We start from the raw sequence: 17,999 nt of genomic DNA, 5'->3' as shown, positions 1-17,999 counted from the left end.
TCTCCTTGCCTTAAACAATGAAGGAAAAACTACCTCCTTGTTTCTATATTACATTCTCAGACAAAGCTCAACTGAAGAAACACTGTTAGCATCTGTACGGTGTCCTACAGTTTTAAAGGACTTCTCTTAAGCACTATCTCTTTCGTTTTTGCCATAACCCATTTTATACATGTTGCCGAAAACTCTTTCAATAGCCATCTGTCACGATAGCATGCGGCCACTTCAACTCTGCCTTGTTCCATTCTGACTATGCCAGTGTTTCTGAAGTTCTGTTAAGTGAGGGTTGAGTCTACAATAGTGCAGGGATGGTCCTACTCTTTGGAGAAATTCAAAGGACATGCCCTCACATGCCCTCTGAGGGCCCTCTGCTTCCCCTATCTCTCAAGCTAAGGGAATGACTTGCTTTGTATCTTTAGAATCAGGTGAACTAAAGGAAGCTTAAACAATGGGTTTCTATATCACAGCCCTCAAATCAGCACATGTACAGGTATGTTTACAAATAACATAATCCTCACCTAAAAGTCTGGAGGCCGTAATGTGAAATTTGTATGACTTCTTTAAAGATACATAATCGAAATAGGTACTGAAATGCAAGTTTCCTGACTTCTTACCAGAACACTGTGCTAACACTGCCAGTAATCTTTCATGCTCGCCAGCCATGTTCCAAGACAGAATGTCAGAATAAGTTGTTATGGAAATGCATGCTTATTTATTATTTTCTTTATTCCTCCTTTTAAAAAGTTGAGCCTGGGAACCATAAAATACTGTTCTCCTTGAGAAGCAGAAAGCTCATGAAATAAAAAGACAGGGGTTAAGAGGCCCAGCCTCACCTCAAAACCCATCGTTAAGAGAACCTGCTGCTATATTCAACAAGAGCAACAATGACAACAACAAAATCCAACGTTGTGAGCACACAAGAGAAAGACCTTGGGGAAATAACTTTGCTATATTCCTCTTGATATCATTTGGTGACCAGAACTTTAAACAAGTATGAAGACTTGTGAAATGGGCCACAGAATAAAGGGCATATTGAGGGGCTGTTCTCCAACATGGGCCCCCCAAACCCCTACGCCCACTAATGGGAACACTGCACACACAGCCATCCTCTATCAGACTTCCTAAACAGAGCGGTTTTTTTTTTCTTGGAGATTTTTCTCGTTTGGACTTTAATTAAGCTCCTGCAAGGCTTGCAAACTTTTTAATTTTACCTTTCTTTCTTCTTTCTTTTTCCTCCTCAAATCAGCTTTCTTGCCAGGAAACATTTTTTAAGCTGCCACAATTATAGTAAGTGTACCCTAAGATACTAAATTTAGATGTACTAGTAGTTGCTTCTCGAAGCATCAATAGCAAAAGTTTCCTTGCATTTGGAAAGATTTTTATTCATTCACTCATTGATTTACTCATTTTGACTTAAGTGTGTGTGTTCTGAATGCAAAAACAATAGAAAAAGAAGCTTCCTGGAGTGAGTGTACAATGACTACTGGTTAGTATGTGATATAATTCAACCTCCTACAAAGTCACCAGCTTAACCAAAGAAACCTGCCAGTAGTTAATTTAATATCACACTGTTCATAAGCAAATTGTAGCTATTTACTAGTATTGGTGGGTGGAGGGTGAGGGAGCCTCGAGAAGGCGATGCCTGAGTTGATGATTTAACACCTCTTTAATGAAACAAAATGAAAGTCACTTAAGTTCTTTTTCAAGACCCTTTTGTACCCAAACTCCTTGCCAATCCCCAAACTCTGAAAGGTAGGTGCTGAGAATGCCAAAGGTGATCCCTTCGAAACTGATTCCATGAGAAGTTATTTTCATTTGAGGAGTTTTTAGTTGAAAAGCAACCACTCTAAATAGGTTACCTTATTTTTTTTTTAAACCAAAAACCAAAATCCAAAACAAAACTCAGATAATATTGCAGGGCCAGAAATAAAAATAAGCCATCAAAAACACAACACAGCAAATGAAACATGTGGAGCGTTGGGAGTCTTATCATCTCCACGATCACTATTCTTGTCCTTCTTATTGTTTACTTAATAACTCCACGCCACCAGGTTTCTCCACCAAGCGCTCCAGTCTGTGAGGTTACTTACTGATCGCTTCCACAAACCGCTCAAAGAAGCTGTAAGGGAAGAGCGGCTCAGGCAGCTCCCGGAAAAACATCTTCAGTGCTCCGGTGACAACGTGGATGTCCTCCCACTGGCTGTCGTCCAAATTCAGCTTCTCTTCTGGGAAAACACGAGGAGAAATGGAACAACTGGTTTTAATGAAACAATTACAAGACACTAATTATTATGTTAATGTTTGCCTACTATCATCAGCAACCGTTAACAGCCTTCTGCACCTAGAGGTTTGGTGCTGTGCTTGTTTTTTTTTTTTTTTTCCCCTTTTTCCGTAGGAAGGGAACATTTTCAATGGAATACCATCTGTAGGAATGCAGCTAACAAAAAAACAAGAGACACAAAGAGACAGTGCCATTGACACAGTATGTCAGATACATTTATTCCCATAATGCATCAGTATGAAAATTAGCATCACAGCTCAACATGATTCAAAGCTATTTGGTTTTGAGGCCGAGGGGCTAAGAGTTGCCAATGATGGCCGGCTCAAGGGACCGGCCTAAAGGCCTTGCTGAGCCAACAGGAGACATATGCTAAACATGGCAATAGAAAATGAGTTATTGCTTTACATGTGTTAGCCTTGCTATGTACAAGGGAATAATGGGTAACACTTTTTTGCTTTTTTTTTTTGCTGAATATAAAGTCAGCAAGGAATAGAATACTGAGTGAGAAAGGATATTAATTCCTTCTTACTGCTTCAAAAATACCTTTTTTTTTTTTTTTAGTTTTCATCTCAGCGAGGAAAATGTGCCCAGCAACAATATTAGACAGACCCCTGTTGGCCTACAGAGGCTATGCAAAACTGTCAAAAATGATAACACACTAAAGACAAACCACAAGTGCTTACCAACTCCGTCTAGAAACAACAGACATGTTTGCTTGGGAAGCTTGAGTGAGTTGAAACATTTAAATACCAAAGAACATAAATGCCAAAATGAAGTTTTTAGAAGAAATAAGGAGACGCTGGACAATTATTTTCTTCTTGTTCGCCCTCAAGAGGAAAGTCTGGAATCATTCTTCCCCAAGAAGTGGATGTGGCAGGGTCTGAAAGGGACATCTTTACACACCACTAAAAGGAAGCAAGGCAGAAAAGCATTGCTGTTCTATTTGTCTTTGTAAGCATGCAACGTGAAAAAGATTTTGAATTCTGGGCTGAATAGAAACTAAAGTTAATCGTTTTAAACAACCTGGGAGGGGGAGGTTAACTGAAAAGCCTGGTATCCTGGCCAGAACTTCACAGGTATCTAGTCCACCGGAATTTTGTTTCTTTCCCGATGTCTTGGGTTCGCATTCACATGCCCCCTTGGTGTCAGTTTTATGAGGCAGAGGAGAATCTGCACCAAAAATGTGAGAAAAGCTGAGAATTGTCACTGTGGGGAATCTCTGCACGGGCTCCTTTGTTAATAGTGTTCGTGTCCTTTTAAAATCTTAGCCAAAATCTTTATCAGATCTCTTTTTCTAAATGGACTACTATCTCCAGGGCTGGCAAGTGACGTTCCTGTTCAATAGGACATTTGCAAAGAGAAGGAGAGAAGGTGCATCTGTTTATTTCAGATGGGCTATATTCTTCTTCCCTTTCAGTCTTCATTCTTACCTCAGTCATAACACAATAATATGATCCACAACAAAATCAGCGGAGGAGACCTTCTTTCTGCCCTGTAATCATTTTTGATTGATTGTATTTCAACAATTAGTCTTTTATTTGGCTACATACTATTGAAATAGGCCGACAGCATCTTAGCAGGCCAGCTTTAAACAGTCAACTGTTAACAATAGCATCAAAAAGGGAGACCTGATGGGGTTTACTGTCACTTTAAAGAACGGGGTTTTCACATTGTTGAAATCTGTCAGATATTTTGAAATGTCCCTCTCACTATGGTGCCACACCCCCTGCGTGCCCTTATAATAAAATTGGTTTTACTCCTGATTAAATCATTTTCTCCCTACCCACTACCATACTTCTCATAATGGACCTGTGCGCTCTACAGCTGGTGTTCTTCCCATGGTACCAATTCTTACTTTATCTTTTAAGCACTTTGCTGCTAAGATCTCATGCAGAGTGCTTATGTTTTGTTAAGAGCTTCATTCTTAGAGAAATAGCTTAACACATGTTCTAAAAATGTTGTACAACTTATTGCTTAAAACACATTTAGAAAATGTATAAGTACTGTAGCTTTGGCACTGAACTTTAAGTGGAAACCTAAACACACACACACACACACACACACACACACGTGTGTTCTCACACACACAACTATCTTTACCAAATATTTGTCAGAAAAGTCCAAGACAAAATGCCATTCTGATGCACAGGTTCAAGATTGCCAAAAGGAAGTGTTCAGTAGGTCAAAAAAGAGAGTGGTTTTATCTGGAGCAAGAAAACAACAAGAACAAACAATGGCTTGACGACTGATATTTGTCCCCTCCAGATAAACATCAGTTAATTCAAGTGATTGTGAAAATGGGATATTTCAATATACATAAAAAAGGAAATATCAATAAATACCATTTGATGATATGCACTTGAAATGACATATTGATATTATTGACTTGTGTTACTTAAACTAGCATTCCTACTATGTAGTCTTCACTTAAAAAAAGAAAGCAAAACAACGTGTAGCTCTCTACAAGTAGCTTAAATAAATAGTATGGCAAACAGTTGGAAAGAATCTTTTGAAATATAAAATCTAACTTTTATATTAAATTTTTTCATAACCAACCAAGTTTAAGATTACTTGTAAACCAGAGGGCTTTAAGGAATATTTTCCAAGGCCATTGCGATTTATTGAAACATGCAGTTATGTCCATATACAAAATGAACTGACCATAATTGTAACTTGGTTGTAACACATATCATTATCATATGTGCTGCCGAAGTGAGCACAACAGGTATCGTTATAAACACATTTGTATTATTTGATAGACACTGTATAAATAAACCGTTAGCGGTGGTGACGTCTTACGCTTCTCCCTTTTTTCAACAGAGCAAAGTTTCTCAACAGTAAAGCACTATTAACACTTGGCACTAGATAATTCTTTGTTGTGGGGTTTGTGCTGGGCATACTAGGATGTGTGAGAGCATCAGTAGAAACTTGACATGCTGGAGTCCAGTACTGGGAAGAAGAATGGCTGAATCATGACATCTCGCAATCCTTACTCTGATAATCGTGCTGATTTCTCCTGGCCTTCTAATTAGGTTTTCTTAAATTCATTTTGGTCATGGCTTTTGGCTTAAAGCATAGAAACAGAATTGAAGATGGGTCAAGCTCTAGAATCCAAACACTATGTGACTTTTATGAGATCACCAAGACATTTATCTACATGTTGGAATAAGGCCATCTTGAAATGCCCTTTCTTGCGGGATCTTTTGTGTATTTTATTTATTTTGAGTAAGAACATCTATATCAAGCTGATTATATTTGAAAGAAAAAAATTAGATAATTGCTATTAGGAACAGTCTTTCTTAAAATGGAGAATTAAAAGATGCACCTTTGATAGTGACAGCAGATCCTGGTAATTTCCTCGGGAAAAAGGCACGTTTATTAGTTCAATGGCCACTTTCCTCAAATATTGCCCTACAGATTGGTATAAACAGAAGTTGCAATATCTGCTCTGATTTTAACTAAACTCACTGTGCTGATTGAAATGTGACTGCAGATAACTTGAACTATCCAGAAGCGAGTAGTGACATAAGAGTAGAGAGGTACTTCTTTGTGTATTGAAGAACAAGTGCGTGTTTACCTTGTAGTTTTCTCTAGGCACTTTTAAAGCTTCTTTCCAACTTTGTTTTACTGTTGTAATAAAAAAGAGGAAAAGACACCCCAACTTTCCCCAGGATGTGGGGAGAAGAGCTCTGATTTTATTAATATAGTGAAAAGAATCTATTACATTGTAAAACTCTCATAAAGGATGTGGTATCTGCTTCCAGGGCAGATGACCATTCGGGAACCTTATTTGAAAGGCCCAAATGAAAGAGATGCCAGAGGGACTACCGATCTGAAAAATAATAATGTGTTTGGCCATCAAATCAAACTGGAAGATTAGTTATTAAAGTGGATAAGACACACTGTTTATCTATAAGGACATAGATGATCTTCAGTGTAGCACTTAAGGGAGTGGATCAAAAGGAAGTTGGTTGAATCATTTGACTAGCTCAACCTTTCCTGTTGTGTTGGCCCCTTAAAGTGACAGTTCAGTGTGATTTCCAGCAGATTAGACAGCTTCCAAATTCTCAAACCCCCCAGTGATGTAAACCCTGTGTCAAAAGTAGCATCCTTCTGCTGCACTCACTCCAGCCCCTTCCTACAGCATCTTGGGACTAACATGAGACTTCAGTGAGGATGTTATTTTAGAGAACTTGACCAAATGGACAGTTAATTTGTTAGTTCAGTTGATTCGTATTGAATAAACATAGATGGAATAGAGACTACATACCGGGGCTGTATTGTGTGCTTTTCAAAGCCACAACTGTTGAAGCTGTTTTATATTCGTCAGAGGAGAGGGTTTCACCAGGTGCTCAGAAATACTATTCAAGTGAATATAGACTAAGTTCTAGACATTTTACATCTTATGTCTGTTCTCTAGAATAAGACCCTATTGATCCTTGCAGACAAGCAAGAACAAGCTCCGAGAATAAACATATCACCCCCAAAAATGTGCAGTGTGTCTGTTATGGGCTGACTTGTGTCACCCTCAATTCATACATTGAAGTCCTAACCCCCAATACCTTGGCATGTGACTGTATTTGGAGATGGGACCTTTAAAGAGGTAATTAAGGTAAAATGAGGTCATACTGGGTGCACCTTAATCCAGTATGACTGACGTCCTTGGTCCAAAGAGAAGATTAGGACGCAGACACGTACCGAGGGAAGACCATGTGAAGAAACAGGAGGAAGATGCCGTCTACAAGCCGAGGAGAGAGGCCTCAGAGTAAAGCAACCCCGCCAATACCTTGATCCTGGACTTCTTGCCTTCCTAAATATGAACAAATAAATTTCTGTTGTTTGATCCCACCCAACTCTCAGTCTGTGGTACTTTGTTATGGCAGCCCTAAAAAATGAATATAATGGCCAAAAGTTTGCATAAAGAAAGATGTCATGTTCCTGGATCGTATCTAAATATTTTCTTAACACACAGGCTATGCCCCACTTATGAAATATAATAGACAGCAGAAAGCTGTTTAGGTTATTCCAGATGAATAAAATAATTATCTAGATTCAGAGAACGGGTTTGAAGCTAGAATTAGTTGGATAATAGCTTGCCTATTTAGACGCAACCCAACTATTTCAAATGATTTGCTCTCTAAACATGCAGGATGCTCTCTATCTTGGCCTCTAGACAAAGAATAAAAATTATGATTGCCATTTTCTTACTCATTCTTTTTTCCAGCTACTACTTCTAAAGTGCAAATATTTCATTGCTGTTATAACCTCAGACACAAAATACTGGGGAACATTTAAAATGTTCTCAGGAAACACTCAATGCAAGCTAAATCAACTTTCTACAGCCATGGTATCTATCAAATAAGGTGGAAAGTGGTTTTAAATATGAAACTTTATATTCCAAAATCAAAGAGATATGGTCCTTACAATTTATCATAATAACTTCCAGGAAGCTATGAACAGGCCTATATTTAAAAATGCTTACTTTACTGTAAGAGAACATGGTTGGATCTGGGCAGTTTTGCCACCTGGCCTACAAAATATAGTTTTGTGTGGCCAACTTAGTAAGAAAGAAGGAGGAACCAAGGAAATAACCAGAAACTCTTTAAGATACTAAAACTAAAAACAAAACAAGATAAAAAAACAAGTTTTTATTTCTTAATGGGATGTTTTGGCATGCCATGTTGGCTTGCTTTCTATGTATTTCATGTTGTGTATATTCCTTTGCAAATCACTTAGGAAGCCCAAGGCATGCAAATAATGTCACAGGCTAATATAAAATATCTTTAGTTACTCTCTTTGAAGGAAGTGAAACAGACTTCTACTATATCCAGCACAGGAACTGGGTCAGGAATGAGAATGTCTTATTTTTATTTTTTCTCAGATTTCATTTGAATGTAAATAATAACATAATAAATAGGTACAACTGAAACTTGTGAAGCAAGCACCACAGATGGAAAGTATAACAAACGTGTCATTGCTTCGTGCATTTTTAATTTATAATGGCATACCATAAAACATCTCCCCATCATCACAACTCCATGTATAATGCCACCTTATAAAATGATGTTATTGACATTATGCTTCTCTCCAGGATTTTAGACAATTTTTGTCTGGGCATCTGAGGAGAGGTAGCCCTGTTCAGAGTCTAACAACAACACCACCACCCAAAAAAATGAAATGACTTTATTTGTGAGGATCATACATTTAAAAAAATGATATATTTCATGGTCCCAATATATATTTCTTTAATTCCTTTCATACTCAGAGCTTCCAACACTGCTCTTATTTCCATTCTGTCAAAGGCTTTTTGTGCTCTGCAGACACCATACACAATGGTTCATTTTATTTGACCGTCTTCTCCAAACAGAATCTGAATTTGTTTGAATTCCATGGATGATTTCATACATTACATACTCCAAAGGGTAGAGAATCCGTAGGATTACATTTCAACAAAGTCATTTTTGAGTTTCCTTCGTTATTGGCTCTAAATTTCAACACCATTGCTATTTGTTCCCTCAAAGTTATATTACATTTGCAAATATCAAGCAGAAGATCAGGTCAAAACATATTTCATAATGATATCTGGGAAATAAATACAACTAAATCCTATAAATGCCCATCTACAGATAACATTTTTATTGTAGGTATACGCACATGTGAGTGTCTAATGAGACTGTCACGTCGCCCTCCTAATTTTGTGTGAGAATTAAGTGAAGTAATGTATGTAAAAGATTTAGTACAGACTTGTTATAACGTTATTAGAAAATTTATCTGGACATTATCTTCTTGGTCGGCTGGACTTTGGCAAATGTTTCCAGAATCTAATATAATTTCTAGCTTTTATAATTCCCTTTACTACGTGGTTGATGTTTGTGGGGTTAGAAATGGTATCATTTAGCAGGAAGGACTGGGGTCTTTGCTAGTTTAGAAGTCTCCCATCTGGAAATATTTCGTCAGGAAAATAGAAATAAAAGGTAAACAAAATTGGTAGATTAAGACAGAGCTACTCTCACTTGTTGAAACCATTTTATTCCTAGATAAGATATCAATTAAAGATAACAAAAATGAAGAGAGTGTTTTGGCAATCATTGAAGAACATTTTCCCCCTAAATTATCTTGATTAATTGATTCATGGGCGTAGTTAAATAAATTTTCTATTTCATATCTCAAGAGCTGCCAGAGTTCTTCAAATAAATAAATAAAAATTAAAAAACAAACAAACAAACACAAAGGCACAAGAAGTCGGAGTTGGCAGATCTGTAAGTTTTACAACTGTGTGCATAAGGTTAGGCAGAATAGCTAGATCTCTATGCATCAGTTTCTTTGTGAAACCACTGAATAACACAATCTTCTTAATTCTGTATCTGTGCAATGTTTTCAGTCCAGAATAATGATATAGATTTTTTCATGAACCTATTATCAATAACTGGTTATTTTGTTTTTTGAATGAAAAGTTTTAGAGAATTTTTTTTTTCCACCTCAAAAGAGAGTCTGCCTGTCTGACTCCAGGGGCCTCCAGCTTTCAAAGATATGGAGCATAAAATCACCCTTGTGTCCCTTTCTTCCATAACGTTGGAGAATCGTAATTCATACAAATAATTCACAATGTGGGCTGTTTTCATTACAAAGGAGCTATAAAAAGTAGTTGATAAAAATTGTCAAAACACTTGATAACATACTTGAAAAGTTACATTGTTTAATATGAAGAGTTGTGGTGCTTATTGCTATTTAGAAAATTTTATTTATTTTATTTTGAAATGGAAAATGTATTCACACAATTTAAAGTTTAAAATGCATACTGCAAAAGTCTCTTTCTAGTCTATCCCTAGTTAGCTAGTTCACCCATAGAAAATCCATGTTATCAATTTCCTATGTATCCTTTTAAAGCCATTTTCTATACTCAAGCTATATTACCCTCCACCATCACTTAAAACATAAACAGCAATATAATCTATGTACTGTTCTGCAACTTGATTCTTTTCCCTTGATAATATATCATAGAGATTATTCAAAATCAGGACATAAAGAGCTTCCTTGTTCTTTTTTTAAAGTTGCATAATTAATTTTATGGATGCACAGTAATTTACTTAATCAGTTTTCAATTGTCGAATATTTTGCAAGTGCTAGTGTAAGTTATCTTGTTCTTAGATCATTTACATCTAAGTATAAGTGTGTACTATGTGCACAGAACAAATTCTTAGACCTAGAGTTTCTAGATCAAAGATTGTGCGTATATCTAAAATATTGATAGACCTTGCCACATTGCCCTCATAGCTAGTGCACCAATTTATGTTACCATCACAATATTTGAAGACTATGATTCATTGGGAACATATAGTCATTACTGCCTGTCACTCTTCTCAGATGTTCGTAAATTGTGCTTTTACTTGTATAGTTGAAAAAATACTAAATAAAGAATAAAATAAGGAGAGATATAGAGACTTAGACTAAAAATACACATAAAAATCTTGGTGAATGAAGTGAAAAATTTTGACTATTTAAATGACAATAATGGGTAAACAATTGATGTTTAACAAACATATACAAACAATAATAACTACAAATAAGAAAGTAAGCCCCAATAACAATAACTCTTTTCTGCAAGATGAAATCAGACAGGGAGAACAAGCCATAAGAGACTCTTAATCATAGGAAAAAACTGAGGGTTGCTGGAGGGGAGGAGTGTGGGGGGATGGGGTAACTGGGTGATGGACATTAAGGAGGGTACGTGATGTTAATGAGCACTGGGTATTATATAAGACTGATGAATCACTGAACTCTACCTCTGAATCTAATAATACACTATATGTTAATTAATTGAATTTAAATTGAAAAAATAGTAAAAAAATAAAACACCAAAGACAGTAACTGTTTTCTGATAAAATAAGATACTAAATAGAAGTAAAATCAAATTAAAAAGAAAGAATGGGTATGCCAAAAATAAATAAAGGAATGGAATTCCACCATGTATGTCAATTTCAGCAATTAGTAGTACAGAGTCAAATGAAAATTAAGTATTGATCAAATTAATTAACATATTCATTCATTAAAACAATTTGAGACAACTACTAGATGTCAATGCTGTGTTAAGTGCAAGAAGTATGAGAAGAAAGGTAATTCTAAGGACAGAATGAGGATTGCAAGATGTTTCAGAAATGATATAAAAATCTCTTAAAGTCCTGACAATTCTCAAGTTCTCTTTAACATCATAGCTAGGATTGTGCTATCTTTAGGGAAGAAGCTACCCCTTTTAATTTTCTATTTGTTTCATCAATACAAATAAATGCTCAATTAGTTGCTTAATAAGTACCTCTTTAGTAAAGATCATGATGAGGATGATGATGATAGCTATGTAACCCTCCCAAGTCTGAGGGTTTTCTACAGTTCCTCTTGTAGAAAGATAGGAAGACATCAAGTGCTATGGTCTCAGGTGACCTGTTAGTACTGAGACATATTTTCAAGTAGCCCAGGAGGTTCTGGCCCATAGGAACTTCTCTTTTAGCAAAGAGAACAGAGGTGTACTTGGGTTAACCTCACCATACACATTCTCTCGTTAGACTGCCCACAAAAAGTCAGTAGAGGAAGCTGGAGTGATGGATATGGGAAGACTGAGGCTTCTGCAATACGGTACTCTGCTCCTTGCTTCTTTTCCAGTCTAACACTAAACAAATCCGTGGCACTAACTCTCAGGTCTCTGCCTGTGTTTCCTGATGTTACTCAGCTACCTATCCTGCTAATCTTGACTGTGGCTACATTCAGCTTCATTTCAGATCCAGCTGCCTATGTTTCTTTTTTTGTAAATTTTTTATTGTTATGTTAATCACCACACATTACATCATTAGTTTTTGATGTAGTGTTCCATGATTCATTGTTTGTGCATAACACCCAGTGCTCCACGCAGAATGTGCCCTCTTTAATACCCATCACCAGGCTAACCCATCCCCCCACCCCCCTCCCCTCTAGAACCCTCAGTTTGTTGTTCAGAGTCCATCATCTCTCATGGTTCAGTCTCCCCCTCCGACTTACTCCCCTTCATTCTTCCCCTCCTACTATCTTCTTCTTTTTCTTTTTTCTTAACATATGTTGCATTATTTGTTTCAGAGGTACAGATCTGTGATTCAACAGTCTTGCACAATTCACAGCGCTCACCATAGCATATACCCTCCCCAGTGTCTATCACCCAGCCACCCCATCCCTCCCACCCCCCACCACTCCAGCAACACTCAATTTGTTTCCTGAGATTAAGAATTCCTCATAGCAGTGAGGTCATATGATACATGTCTTTCTCTGATTGACTTATTTCACTGCGCATAACACCCTCCAGTTCCATCCACGTCGTTGCAAATGGCAAGATCTCATTCTTTTTGAGGGCTGCATAATATTCCATTGTGTATATATACCACCTCTTCTTTATCCATTCATCTGTCGATGGACATCTTGGCTCTTTCCACAGTTTGGCTATTGTGGACATTGCTCCTATAAACACTGGGGTGCACGTACCCCTTCGAATCCCTACATTTGTATCTTTGTGGTAAATACCCAGTAGTGCAATTGCTGGATCGTATGGTAGCTTTATTTTCAACTGTTTGAGGAACCCCCCTACTGTTTTCCAGAGTGGTTGCACCAGCTTGCATTCCCACCAACAGTGTAGGAGGGTCCCCTTTCTCTGCATCCCCGCCAACATCTGTTGTTTCCTGACTTGTTAATTCTACCCGTTCTGACTGGTGTGAGGTGGTAACTCATTGAGGTTTTGATTTGGATTTCCCTGATGCCGAGCGATGTTGAGCACTTTTTCATGTGTCTGTTGGCCATTTGGATGTCTTCTTTGGAAAAATGTCTGTTCATGTCTTCTGCCCATTTCTTGATTGGATTATTTGTTCTTTGGGTGTTGTTTGATAAGTTCTTTATAGATTTTGGATACTAGCCCTTTATCTGATATGTCATTTGCAGATATTGTCTCCCATTCTGTCAGTTGTCTTTTGGTTTTGTGGACTGTTTCTTTTGCTGTGCAAAAGCTTTTTATCTTGATGAAATCCCAATAGTTCATTTTTGCCCTTGCTTCCCTTGCCTTTGGTGATGTTTCTAGGAAGAAGTTGCTGCGGCTGAGGTCAAAGAGGTTGCTGCCTGTGTTCTCCTTTAGGATTTTGATGGACTCCTGTCTCACGTTTAGGTGTTTCAACCATTTGGAGTCTATTTTTGTGTGTGGTGTAAGGAAATGTTCCAGTTTCATTCTTCTGCAGGTGGCTGTCCAATTTTCCCAACACCATTTGTTGAAGAGACTGTCTTTTTGCCATTGGACATTCTTTCCTGCTTTGTCAAAGATTAGTTGGCCATAGAGTTGAGGGTCCATTTCTGGGCTCTATTCTGTTCCATTGATCTATGTGTCTGTTTTTGTGCCAGTACCATACTGTCTTGATGATGACAGCTTTGTAATAGAGCTGGAAGTCTGGAATTGTGACGCCGCCAGCTTTGCTTTTCTTTTTCAAGATTCCTCTGGCTATTCGGGGTCTCTTCTCGTTCCATACAAATTTTAGGATTATTTGTTCCATTTCTTTGAAAAAAGTGGATGGTATTTTGATGGGGACTGCATTGAATGTGTAGATTGCTCTAGGTAGCACTGACATCTTCACAATGTTCGTTCTCCCAATCCATGTGCATGGAACGTTTTTCCATTTCTTTGTGTCTTCTTCAATTTCTTTCATGAGTATTTTATAGTTTTCTGAGTACAGATCCTTTGCCTCTTTGGTTAAATTTATTCCTAGATATCTTATGGTTTTGGGTGCAATTGTAAATGGGATCGACTCCTTGATTTGTCTCTCTTCTGTCTGGTTGTTGGTGTATAGGAATGCCACTGATTTCTGTGCATTGATTATATATCCTGCTACTTTACTTAATTCCTGTATGAGTTCTAGCAGTTTTGGGGTGGAGTCTTTTGGGTTTTCCACATACAGTATCATATCATCTGCAAAGAGTGAGTTTGACTTCCTCTTTGCCGATTTGGATGCCTTTGATTTCTTTTTGTTGTCTGATTGCTGTGGCTAGGACTTCTAATACTATGTTGAATAGCAGTGGTGATAGTGGACATCCCTGCCGCGTTCCTGACCTTAGGGGAATAGCTCTCAGCTTTTCCCCATTGAGGCTTCTTATGTTTCTAATCCTCCCTGATAATCCCATCACTCCAGGCACACCCTAAATATTTTAACTCTATTGACGTAACCAAAAAATTTCTTTGGTATCCCTCTTCTGAAGAAGTTTGTTAATATTAATCTTTGTATCCCCAGTGCTTAGCCTAGTGCCTCATGCTGGTGTGCTCCCTTTTACTATTTATGGGTAAAATTGTCCAATTTTAACCTCCTTAGATAAGTAGAGGCTATTTCATGGTATAACAATAATGCTGATAACAGTAGGTCTGTGTACATACACACATGTATACAGCACAATTTTTGTGTTCTCTTTGTTCATTTTTCTCTTTCAAAACCCTTAGTACTGAAGATATAAGTAGGTTGTTCATTCGTTTATCAAATATTCACTGAACTCCTATTTTGTGCTGGACATGTTGTAGCTGCTGGGATGAAACAATACATAATGAAGACCTGGTTTCTAAGTTTGAAGATCTTGCAGTATATAGGAAAAAAAATTACAATAGAACATGGAAAATGTTACTATATAATTTAGTGTGGATGGCTATGGGAACACAGAAGATGAGTATCCAGTGTCCTCTGGAAGGTGGTCAAGGGAGGCTTTCCAGATGAGGTGTCACATAACAATTATCTTAGTTTATGAGCAGCCGTGTGGACAATGGGGTAGGGGATTGGGGAGAAGGTGGGAAGAGGTGTATAAAGGACATGAGAAGTAACAGTCATGCCACAGTCTGAGGAACACAATGCATTTGTGGGACTACAAGTTGCTGGAGAGCCCAGATGTATAAGTTCCGTGTCTCAGATTGCTGAGGGTGGAAAGGAAGACACAGGCCAGAGCATGAGGACCTTACAATTGAAATCAGCTGGATGAAGCAGCAGTGACAGTGACATTCTAACAAGGTGCTCTGGCAGGAATGAGCAGGATGAATCATAGTGATTATATGGATGAGAGGTGGTGTGTCCAAGAGGCATCGTGAGCAAGGAGCTCAGTTGAGAAGCTCCGTTGTGTGAAAATACTGCATATTCATTGTGGAAAAAAATATTTAAAAGGAAGTCAGGAAATAAGAGACATTCAGGTGTATTGATGAAACTGTTACATGGCAGAGAAAGAAGTCTAGAAAACTGATGGTTAGGCATGTACAAAGATTAAAGTTCAGAGACCAATTATTGTGTATCACATTTATCATAGTTTCAGGGATGTCAAAATATTCTATTTTTCCTAAAGTTTAGAAAGACCTGCTGGTAGTCGGAAATGAGAATCCGTTTGGATTATCTGACCAGAGATAAGACTTCAATGGTGTTCAATATCATGCACTACTTTACTGACTCTACAAAAGGGAATTACAATTAATTGGATTATGCTGGTCTCCACTTGCTGATTGTAAGAAAAGAAAGTATAAAAGTGTAACTATTGCTAACAGGTCATATCTATCATCAACCATGGGATTTGCTTTTTTACTTACCAATAAGATTAATTTCTTCTTTACAATCTTTCAGTTTGAAGTCATTTTAATTATAGAGTTCAGAAAATTCAAAAGAAAAAGCACACCTACTTTCAATATATTATTAATAATTGACCTCATTTTTTTCATCTTTATGACGCAGGAAGAAGAAATGGATGGCTTGTTTATTGTTTAGAAGATTTTTACTTACTTAAGATCCCTTTGCAGACTTTTCTCAATTTTGATTTAATTGAAAATTATTTTATACTGCATATCTGTAAAGTGTTAAGCCCAAGGCTATGTTTCTGGGATTCACAAAGATGTGGTCTCTATTTTCAGGGAACTTAATGTCTAAAAAAGGAGGACTTAGGTCTGCAAACACCAAACACTATTACATTGCTAAGTGGAGTGTTAGATTAAAGAGATAAACTACTAGGTAACATAATACAGTTGAGCACTTCCCCGGCACTATTATGAGTGCTTCGCAGGTATTAATTTATTTTATCCTCACACCAACATATGCTATAGGAACTATTATTAGTTCAATTTTAGTGATAGGAAAATGGAGGTCCAGAGATTAAGCAACTTGTCTAAGTTCACTCAGGTTTTAGCTAGAGTCCAATCCACTGGGCTCCAAGCCTGAAACCTTAGTCACTCCGCCATCATGGAGTATGAACTGATTCATTCTAACTGGGGTGGCAGGGGAAATTTTTCCAAGGCTATGACAGTAAGGGATTCATAGAATGTTGATGACTGAGTTGGGGGAAAAAGCATGTTGTAGGCAAGGGTTCTACAAATGTGATCACAGGACTAGCCATTTCAGTATCACATTGGACATTATTAGAAATGCAAATTATCACATTATACCCCAGACCTACTGAATCAGCATCTCTGGGGTGCAGCTGGCCATCTGTGATTTAACAAGTCTTTCAGGTCATTCTCATGCATGCTAACGTTTGAGAGCCACTATTCTAGCAAACAGAGATGATATGGATAAAAGTTTGATTATTGGCAAGCACCTCTTGATGGGTAGTGCGAAGGTGGGTTATGAAATGCTAGAACTCAGCTTGGAAGTTGGTGGAATGCCTTAACTGCCCAGCTAAGTGATTAAATGTTTAAATGTTCTCCTTTAGACAAAAGAGAACCACCAAAAGTTGAATGGAGAAATAACATCATTCAGACTGTAGTTTATGGAGATGAGTCAGTTGGGAATATAACGACACATTTGAGAGGTGAGAAAGTAGAAAGATGCAAATTAGTTACAAAGCTATTGTAATAGTCCAAGGCATCAGGAAGACCAAAACTAAGTAGGGTTTGTAGAAATGAAAAAAGAGACTATGTGAGACCTTGAAATTTAATAAAAGTTGTGGTGATAAAAGGAAAAGACTATCAAGTACAACTCTTATTTCTAGCTAAAAGGATGTTGATGTGCTGATGCAGTTGTCTTATATTGGACAACTGAGAAAGAGTAGCTAGGGTTTTTTTATTCATTCAGTTTGTTCTCGGCAATAAGATGCCAGGGAGTTTGGTTTGGGTATGCTATTGACATTTTCATGTGACAATATCCGGTAGACATTTGAATATTTGAATAGGAGCTTAGTAAAGGGGGGTAAAAATTGGATAGGTCAATTTGAGAATTAACTGATAGAAGTAAAAGTTGAATAATAACAACGATGACAAAAGCGAGGAAACTAGCACCTATTATGTGACAATCACTGTGACAAGCACTTTGTTTTGTTTTGTTTTTTAAGATTTTATTTATTTGAGAGAGAGACAGAGAGAGAATGAGGGGGGAGCGGGAAGCCTGACACAGGGAGATGGGAGCCTGACCCTGGGCTCCATCCTGGGACCCCGGGATCATGACCTGAGCTGAAGGCAGACACTTAACCGCCTGAGCCACCCAGGCGCCCCGTGAGAGGCACTTTGAACACATGATCTTGTTTAGCTTCCATAGCAACCAAGCAAAGTAGTATTATCCATACTTAACATGTAAAGATCTAAGGATCAGAGAATTTAAATAATTTGCTCAAGTTCACACAGGAAGTTAATGCCACAGCTGTTTCTAAAACTGTTGCCTCACTCACAAACTATTTGGCAAAACCGCCTAAAATAATAAAGGAGGAAAATGGTCATATAAGA

At 37.6% G+C, this 17,999-nt stretch overlaps 1 protein-coding gene across 1 annotated transcript in view; it reads right to left on the bottom strand.

Moving 5' to 3' along the window:
• Positions 1–17,999, bottom strand: part of ARHGAP15 (Rho GTPase activating protein 15) — a 610,094-nt gene that overhangs the window by 132,011 nt on the left and 460,084 nt on the right. Inside the window, exon 12 of the mRNA XM_035726444.1 lies at positions 2,088–2,222. Coding sequence (XP_035582337.1) covers positions 2,088–2,222 — 135 coding nt within the window. The remainder of the gene's footprint in view (positions 1–2,087; positions 2,223–17,999) is intronic.

The sequence above is a fragment of the Zalophus californianus genome, chromosome 3, assembly GCF_009762305.2.
Source record: "Zalophus californianus isolate mZalCal1 chromosome 3, mZalCal1.pri.v2, whole genome shotgun sequence".
Taxonomy (NCBI): domain Eukaryota; kingdom Metazoa; phylum Chordata; class Mammalia; order Carnivora; family Otariidae; genus Zalophus; species Zalophus californianus.
Note: the sequence above shows the minus strand (reverse complement) of the source record. Positions and strands in the feature narration are given on the sequence as shown.